Source organism: Salminus brasiliensis, chromosome 3 (assembly GCF_030463535.1).
Source record: "Salminus brasiliensis chromosome 3, fSalBra1.hap2, whole genome shotgun sequence".
NCBI lineage: Eukaryota > Metazoa > Chordata > Actinopteri > Characiformes > Bryconidae > Salminus > Salminus brasiliensis.
Genome location: NC_132880.1, coordinates 773,225 through 783,127, shown reverse-complemented (window position 1 = coordinate 783,127; position 9,903 = coordinate 773,225). Strand labels below are relative to the sequence as shown.

The following is a 9,903-nucleotide window of genomic DNA, read 5'->3' as shown; positions in this document are numbered from 1 at the left end:
AGCTGCTGTCACATTTAGCTCTTATGTCTCTTACAATCTCAGTGACACACACACACACACACACAAAGAGTACCATGCCAACTGTGAAGCATGGGAGTGCATGTGTCATGCTTTGGGGTTGTGCTGCTGCCAGTGAAATCCACCAAGAAGACGAAGAGACACAGACAGAAGGGTCTGTAGCAGAGCTGTCGCAGAGCCACCCGGGCAGCTGGAGCACAATCCTGGGCTGGATGTTTACTCTCTGGACCTGAATATTCCAGCTCTAATGGATAGACGCTGAACCTAAAGCTGTGCAGCAAGACGGCCCAAGAAGATCCCAGTAATCGAGACCTTCTGCAAAGAAGAACTGCAAGACCTGAAGGTGTTTAGCTACAGAAGGGTTTACACGTCTACAGGATTTCTGCCGGAGGGGGAGTTACTAAGTCCTGACTCTGCAAGGTGTCCAAACTTTTGCACAGGCCTGGGGGGCAGAGTAACAGTGCTCTGGGATTTGCTATTATGGTACTGTGTTACACACACACACACACACACAGAGTACACATGTACATGAACTATTGCTTACACACACACACACACACTCACACATGTGAGCTTCCTGCTGTGGATGCAGTTTTAAATAACTCGCCTGTAGAACTAAATACAGCAGCATATCACCTGCACCATCAACAGCTACAGTTACACACTCACACACACACACACACTCTTTCCATCTTGCAGCTACACTACATGAACACACACTCACCTCAGTCGCACACCTTCCCCTCCCACTCCTCTATTTCAGCTCAGTTACTGAAACACTGCGGCTCTGTCCCGCTAAATCCTCACATCTCCATTTCTGACGTTCCTCACTTTTCTCTATAGTGTGAATCAGGCAGCTGCTCTTTACACTATCAGAATGTGATGATGGATCAGCCAATAGAAACGCTCCAAAATAAAATGACCTGGAGTAAAATCTTTTACATTGACTTCCACTGAACGTTCTGGTGAATTCTCCCCCTGTAAAGCTGCGGTTTTGGAGATACAAGGTTTTCGTGGTTGACCGTCATTCTGAAGTATTCAACCCCCCAGGTCTTCAGTCGTCTGGATCATAAGCAGCACACAGAGGTTCCAGACTGTGGTCGTGGTTTTAATGAATGAACGGTTACATAAAGCTGAAAGTGCCGCTTTCACATGACTGTCCTGCAGGGCCGGCCCAAGCCTTTATGGGCCCCCATACCACAGCCTCATCACCAGATGCTTCATCATTCCATAGGCCACACTGTGTGTGTGTAACATACCCACTGTCATTAGCATTAGCAGAGTGGGGTATTAGTATGGCATATTAATTTCACTGTTTAAGAAGCAACATCGGCTGCATTTACAGTAAACAAGTTAACCAGTTTATTTTCTTTAGATATTGTGCAATACGCTGAAGCGCCCGGGCCTTTATCGACCACCCATGTGTTCATTCATATCTGCATTTGCCAACAGTGGCAGGAACTGATTAACCTGTTACAATAAATGAATATAAAAATAATACAATTTCATCTTATTTTACAAATATATCTTTTAATCATGATATCTTGGTGCTCTTGGGGCCCCCCTGGTGAAGTTGGGGCCCTAAGCGGGGGCCGGCTCCGCTGCACTGGGAGGAGGGTGACCAGACACGGTTCTCTTTTGTTGGGATTTGTAACGCTCCGATTTTACATCAGCGTTTGCTTCTACGGTCGCCACAAAGCGAAGGCTGCGGCCAAGGCAGGCCGGGTCCTCAGCGGGACTGTCCTGTGACACCCATGGGTCAGTCAAACCAGATTAACCTTATCAATGTCTGGGTAACCTTTAGATACACACCCTTAGATACATTTACTATAATTCTAACTGTGATTAGTGCGCTCTGTGTGTGTGTGTGCAGGAAGTGGTGATGAGATTTTTTTTTTCACACTGGAAAATAACACACTGCACATGTGGTTAGACTCCAGAAATACACACTTCCACACACACGCCTCATCTTTTCAGCCTCTCTGCAGCAACTATTAATGAGCACAAGATTAAAGATAATCAAACTGCAGGAGAGAGAGAGAGAGAGAGAGAGAGACAGAGAAAGACAGAGAGAGAGAGTGTGTCCAAAGTGCTCACAGGGGGCGCTCATCACTTCCTCCAGCCCAGCTCTGAGTAACGGGACAGGGCCTGAGAGTGCAGCCAGAGCCTGAAAAATGAGGCGTTCATTTACTGCCACCTGCTGGTCACGTATTTAATCCCCGTACATGCAGTGAACTCTGCCTGAGTCTGTATATAACACACCTGTAACACACCTGCAGTCTGCTAGTGTGACTGCACTCAGATTCGGCACCTGAAAAGAGTCTAGATCACAGAGAACGGAGGTTAGCCAAGTTTACGAACTCCAGCACAGACTAAAGTCTAAAGTGGCCAAACACTCTCTCGTCTTTGTGATGTCACAAACAACAGTGCATTTACATTTATCCACATACTCCGCCCACAGCAGCTTAGCCCCTCCCACATGCTGTGAGTTAGTTGCTGCATTCCAAAACCCAAGGCTAGAACCATCCCGTGTGTGAGCACTCCATCTTAGCAGCCTACTGGTCGCACAGATGCGACAGTCTAATGAGGAAGCGTGGTGATGTCACCAGCTGCGCTGTGCCGCTCGCTTTTTTCATTTCTAGGGAAAAAAATATGGGAATAAAATAAATAAATAAATAAATAAATAAATAAATATGCATGCTCTGGGGACTTCCCTCTGTGTTGTACATGTGCAGAGAACTGTGGGTAAACCAGAGCTAGCTATGATAAATCAGTTGCTAAGAAGTGGGGCAACTAAGGCAGCCAATCAGAACAGAGCTCATTTCCTTAGATCAGCTTTAAAGGCACAGTAACAGAAACACTCTGCTTAGCTCCAAGGAATAAAGACCAGAGCCTCATTTGAGCCTTTTCCCTTCCTATACCTCACCAGCGAGTCAGAAGGAGGCAGAAGACTGTGGCTGTAATTTATTTATTGAAAATCAAACAATCCAACCATCATCAACCATCTAAACACCTGCATCAGCCATTATACGCCCTCCTGGCATTACAGCCACCCGCTAATCACAGCTGTGCACCTGCTTCCCGACTTAATTAAGTCACATTCAAATACACTGAGAGTTTTATTCAAGGTACTGATTCCAGATTATAGGTTTACATCCAGTACCAGAACTGTACAGTTCCACTTATTCACCATTCAGCTCATACCACCCACCCCCCCATAGTTCAATATCAGCCTGCTAAAGTAAATTAGCTACAGTGATGTAAACAGCAGAGGCTGAGACAGATTTAGATGTAATTGTTTAGAGAAGACCACTTCACTGACCCACTTCACCTCTCCTAGGTTTACTGACTTTACTTTCTGCAGTTCCACATCTGTGATGCTGGACCACCACTGTCCGTTATATTAGCAATTAAGTCATCTACTGAGAACGTAAATAAATTAATAGTCAATTATTTAAATATTACATTCTTTAAAAAAATGGCATGAACCTATAGATTCATATGCAAAAGTTTTGGCACCCTGCAAATTACATGTATAGTTAATGCGGTAAGTGCAAATTAGTCACATGCTCTACAGAGACTCACTTCTGTAAATTCTGAAGCACAATTAAACAGTAATCATGGATTTAACAGACTGGGGGAAGTACAAGATATCAGAGTTATTTAATGACTTATTAACATTTGAATACGGGGTGCCCAAACCTCTGCAGGATAGTGTAATCTTGATACAGCAGTGCTTACAGTACAAACCTTCACTCTGCAAGTAGCCGGAGCACCACTGCTACACTGGACCCTTCAGTAAAGCCTAGCTGAAGCTTATTATCCTGCTAGTTGACCGGCTCACTGTCCTCCGTTATCAGAAACTGTAGTTAAAACAGAGCCAAACCAGCTCTGCCTGGGCAGCTCCAGTGGGTTTTAAATCACCACCACCACCACCACCACCACCATCATCATCGTCATCATCATAGTCATCATCATGATTTTAATTCCAGTCTAGCTCCAGAGCTCAGCGGGACGCCAAAGGCTGCTTGACCCCCATCACCCTGAAGGTGGCAGCAGCGATCTTCTCGTACAGCAGGAACATGAGGGCAGCAGTGAGGACCGTTTGGAGCAGTTTAGCCTCCAGGCCTTTAAACAGCCCCAGTATACCAGACCTCCTAGAACACAGAACCAAAGCCCAGTTATCCAGGTTCTCACACAGATGTTGATAAGTCTGGAAACTTCAAACACTCCACCGGTTAGCATGATGGTAACTGCAGGCCTAAATGACCTGCTTACTGTCCTCAGTGTGTGTGGAGGTGTTCAGTAAGTGTTCGGACAGTGTCCGATGTGTGTGTGTGTGTTTTTACCTGACTCTGTTGATAAGCAGGTATGTGACGCTCCTCAGGCTACTCAGTAGTTTAGACTGTTCTCTCGGCTGCCTGTGCTGACCAAACTGACCAACACACAGAAAACAGAGACAGGTCACCAACACACACACACACTCACTCACACACACACACTCACACTTAACCTATAATCTTACCCGTAGGATGGACTGTACTGTCTGCAGTGGGTAGGTCATTGTAGTGGCCACAGCCTTCGCCACGGCTCCAATAACAAACACCTCCAATGACGACAGCTGTGGAGTTAGAACCCAACCAGACGTTTAACCAGGTTTCCTTTGATGAAGACACTGAACACAAGCACTGATCAACAGATCCAGGATATTAGATTTAGCATAATTTAGCTTACATGAATCACAATCACTTGATCCATAATAATAAACATTTAAATTCATGTGTAATTTAATACAAATCAGATTTAATTAATTCATATCTACACTTCAAACACGTCCAGTGTTTTTAAAGAAATCTGACATGTGGAAATAAATTGAAATAAAGAGTGGACGCTAGTGGTTTTAACTGGAGGACCATGGCACCCCCCAGTGGACCATGGCGGTACTGCTAGAGAGCAGTTTCCCATCCGTGGTTCTTTCACACAGAAGAATTCCACACAGACCGTGGATCGATTTGGAACGCCACTTGTCTGAGCCCATTTTTACGGTTCAAAGATAGCTACTAGAGTCGAAACCCCAGACCACTGATTACGGGAGGACCAGAGATTGGTTCTCTGGACCACTCCCAGGCTCCAAAACAGATTTCATGCTTGACCAAGCGTACCGAACTCTCAGAGCAGGCGCTCTCGGCCCGGAAAAACACTTTACATCCAGTGTGCTCCTGTTCTTGGTAGTGTGTGTGTGGTGCTGGTAGGAGCGTATGAGGCACATCAGGGGGGTTCATTACTAAATTGAACAGATTGGACAAAAATGACTTTAATAGAAACTCACACTCCACTGTACAGAGGGTTTGTGGTGCACAGTGGGACTGCCTAAAATGATTCAAACTGGTCACTCAGGGTGGTCTGTGGTTAGTGTGTGTAGTAGCCCCACCTCTCTGAGCACTCCTCTCCGTAGCTGCCTCTTCAGAGCCTCGTAGATCATGAACTGGATGCCGGGGTTCAGCACCAGCAGCAGAGAGGGACACGTCCCGTTCCACAGCGCAGACACTCCCTCCCTCCGCACTATCTGCACTAATGCATCTGTAAATACACACACACACAGTGTTTAGGTTTGTGTGCCAGTTCATATGAACAGCAGGAGTCCGGTTTGCACTGGAAACTGCAGCACCGACACACACACACGCCTCTTACCCGTAATTCCCCGGTAGTGTGTAGGTTGTATGTCTGCGTTTCTGAACTTCACCCCCTGCAGTTTGAGCCTGGTATTGACGACCCAGAGTGGTGTAGTTACAAGAACATTCACAACACCTGGACACACACACACACACACAAAATAAGACATGAGTGTGTGTCTTTTAAAGCAACATTATGTGAAGATTAGTATTTCTTGCTCCCTGACTCCCCCTTAAAGCATAAGATCCTTGAGGAACTTTTTAAGGTTCTTCAATTTCAAACTGTGGAGGAACCTCCTGCTTTGGTGCTTTGAGGAACCTTTAAGAAAAGGTTTATAGAAGAAAAGTTTCTCAAAGCATCTAAAGATGTTCCTCCACAGACTGAGGAACCTCCAAAAGTTCCTTGTGGAGCTCTTTATACAGTGTGTGGACTGAGGCGGAGGAGTAACACTGTTCCACAGTGCAGCAACAGCAGAGGCACCATTCTCCTTCTTAAAGTTAACGAAGCAACAGCATTTAAGACAGTCCTACAGAATCCTTAAGGGATAATGAGTGGGCTCCCCACCTTTTTTCCAGGTGTCCTGCGCCAGGGATTAATAAAGCTCTGTCTCTCTGTCTGCCTGTCTAAAGTTACGCAGAAATTCATGTAGAATGACTTCCTCAACAGCTACACTGGGCTGAACCGCGGACGGAGCTGACCTGCGGCAATGCCGATGATAAGGTCTTTCCCTGGGGTTGGCCTCTGACCCCGGAGCCATGTGGCCTTCAGACTGTGGAAGCAGTAGAAGTAGACGAAGTTGGAGCAGCAGAGACTGCAGATGACTGGAAACCAGCCTCTGTAGGGAGCCAACCTAGAGAGGAGGAGAGTCAATATCTGGTCATTTTCTCTTTATGATCTGAATCTGCAGTTGTTCTTTACACCATATCAGAATTTCATGAGGAATGGACCAATAGAAATGCTCCAAAATGACCTGGAAGTTGTTTTTTTTCTTTGAAAGTTAAAAGGTTTTTTCCCCTTTTCCTGTAAAGTAACAGAAACAACATATCGTAGCTGTTCAATGAAAACCACGTATCTCCAAAATGGTGATTTTTTCCAGGCTCTGAATGGAAGTCAATGTAAAATAAGAGTTTAATCCAGGTAATGTAGAGTTTACAGATCCCTTCTACTGGTCCATTCATCCAAAATTATTAGAAAACTAAAAATTGAACTTTTCATGGGACAACAGTGACTATATATATAAATTCCTTGACACTATTTGGTGCTATATATAAATAAATACTACACACCGTGTCTGAACTTCATTTCCAATAGCAATAGTGTGTGGGTGATTTTTGTGGGACAGGCAGTAGAACCCTTGCTGTTCTAGACAGCGAGACACTGCTTATGAAAGGACAGCACCTTTACTGTGAGCTGTGCAGGTGCTCCCACTAATAACCCTGCAGTGTGGATCTGCCACAGTAGCACAGGGACGAGCGTTAACGTCTGAGAGAACCTCCCCACACCTCTCCAGATCTGGACCCCCACACGGTCAGACTTACAGCCCCTCTTCCTTAACGATCTCGACCAGGATAGCTGGAGTGGACCTGGCCGTCCGCTTCTCGTCCACTGCAGGACAGAACAGCAGACAATCACAGTAAAACACTGACACGCATGGCTGAGGCGACGCGTTAGACATATATGGACATGGATATATGGACATATGGACAAAAGTATTGGGACACCTGCTCATTCTTAGTTTCTTTCTGAATTCAAGGCTATTAAAGAGTTGATCCTGCTTCTGTTGGAGTAACTGTCTCTACTGTCCAGAGAAGAAGACTTTCTACTAGATTCTGGAGGAGCATTGCTGTGAGGATTTGATTGTGTTCAGTGACAAGAGCATTATTGAGGTCAGGATGTTGGCTGATCACCACCCCAACTCATCCACTGATGGAGCTCCAGAGAACACAGTTCTTCCACTGCTCCACAGCTCCTCAATGCTGGGGGGCTTTATACCCCTCTAGCCCACACCTGGTATTAGGCAGCATGGTGCTGATAGGGTCATGATGATGATCTGCTCCAGAGAGTCCTATTCTATTGGCAGTACTTCTTCTTCTACAGGGACTAGACAAGCTGTGTGTGTGCATTTGCACATCTGTGTCAACAATGGGTCTTCATTTTGGAATTATTATAGTGAATCACACAGTTTGGGGGACAGTTTAGAGGGACAATTTTGGGGACAGCGTGTCAGTATGAGCTGAATCACTGCAGTACCTTGCAGCCGAAGCCTCGCTGTGTCCAGAGGAAAGAAAACTGTCATTGCGGTCACACTGCCCTACACACACACACACACACACACACACACACACACACACACACACACACAGTGATGATAGTGACACAATAGTGAATCAACACAAAACAGTTCCACGCTGAGTGCAACCACAAGGTGGGTGTTTCTAATAAAGTGGCCAGTGAGTGGAAGCACAAGGTGGGTGTTTCTAATAAAGTGGCCAGTGAGTGGAAGCACAAGGTGGGTGTTTCTAATAAAGTGGCCAGTGAGTGGAAGCACAAGGTGGGTGTTTCTAATAAAGTGGCCAGTGAGTGGAAGCACAAGGTGGGTGTTTCTAATAAAGTGGCCTTTAACCCCAGCGATACAACACACAGCCATACTCTTAAGTGAGAGTGAGTGAGTGTGTGTGTGTGTGTGTGTGTGTGTGTGTGTGTGTGTGTGTGTGTGTTTACCATCGCTCCGGCCACTGCATGAACGAGACTTTCGTAGGAAAAAACCTCCGCGAGCTGGAAGCCCTGTGAACCCATCTGTGGACCGGGGTGTGAAGCAGCTCCTCGGTGTGTGTGAGCTGCAGTTCAGTCGCTGGAGGATCCGGTACCTTCTCTCTCACACACACACCTAACACACACACCTAACACACACCTTACACACAGCTACTGTTTCAACCCGGTCACTTCTGAGCGCTGCACGTTCACAATTGTAGCCAATGAGAGCGCGCCATCAGATTCTAAAGCTGATTGGACAAAGGATCGAAAGCTCGGAAATACTGACACGTGATTGGCTATTTGATGGATCAGTCATTTAAATGCCACGCCTTTCAAGCAGCAGTATCAAAGCTCATCTGCAGAGGGTGTGTGTGTGTGTGTGTGTGTGTGTGTGTGTGTGTGTGTGTGTGTGTGTGTGTGTGTGTGTGCGCGCGCGCGCATACTTTTATATATCAGCCAAAACATTAAAACCACCGCCAGGTGAAGGGAATAACATTCAGATGCTTAAAGGGGTCTTTACCTTTCCAGGGAACCTTTTGTAGATGACTCTAAAAGAATCTTTGAAAGAAATGGTTCTAAACAGCACCAGCAAGGGTTCCACTATTATTACAAGCCAAAAAAAACAGGTCCATAAAGTCTAAACCAACAGAGTTTTTTATCATACTGAACTGTTTTTATTGCTGCAAAGAACCATTTAGAACCAATTAACCAGGCAAAGACCCGTTGAAATGGTTCTTTGGGTTGGCATGGTTCTCTATAGTTCTAATCATTGTACTGGCTCCTGGAGAACCACGTTTTTGAGGATGTGGGTGTTTTTAAGCTTTTGCACAGTACAGACATGTTCTAGATCGGTTCTGGAGGATATTTAACATCATTTAATGATGATCCATCCAGGTGTGAGCGTATCTCAGGTATCTCAGGTTGGGTTTTTTGATGTTAGTTTATCAGTGCTTATATAAAGTCCTTCTCCCTGGTCTTCTGCAGGTGTGTGGGTGCTGGTTGACCTTTAGGCTGCTGTGTGTTTCTGAAGGTCAGCTCCGTGTTGCTCTCGGTGGCACTCTGTAAACAAAATTTCTTTAATTTCCGTGTTGCTCTTATGAGGAAGAGATTCTTCGGAAGATTTCCAGGTTAGATAAACCCAAACTTTTCTTTAATCTGATAATAGAGAATCCTGGTGAACGTTTCAGATGTTTATCTGCTGGTACGTGCCACCAAGCCTGGAGCCATACACCCACACTTACACACAGGTAACATGCAGAGGTCTTAGACACCTAATCCCATTATTCCAAGCCCTGTCTCTCAGCGGTGAGAGAGTTTTTACTGTAGAGACTCCAGATCCCATTAAAACAGAGACAGGTTTCTCATTCTGAAGAAAGTGGAGATCTTTACATTTTTATTAGAGGTTTCATTCATTAAAATGATATTAAAAAAGCATGAGCATACACAAATGAGTGTAAA

At 45.4% G+C, this 9,903-nt stretch overlaps 1 protein-coding gene across 1 annotated transcript; it reads right to left on the bottom strand.

The window, feature by feature from the left end:
• Positions 1-3,011: 3,011 nt before the first annotated feature.
• Positions 3,012-8,617, bottom strand: slc25a17 (solute carrier family 25 member 17). The gene is made up of 9 exons (XM_072674491.1): positions 8,413-8,617; positions 7,942-8,002; positions 7,230-7,296; positions 6,390-6,541; positions 5,710-5,826; positions 5,450-5,598; positions 4,544-4,639; positions 4,368-4,453; positions 3,012-4,175 (listed from the first exon to the last, which is right to left on the bottom strand). Exons 1-9 carry the CDS (start codon positions 8,485-8,487, stop codon positions 4,025-4,027), a joined length of 954 nt encoding a protein of 317 aa, XP_072530592.1. The 5' UTR covers positions 8,488-8,617; the 3' UTR covers positions 3,012-4,024.
• Positions 8,618-9,903: the final 1,286 nt, after the last annotated feature.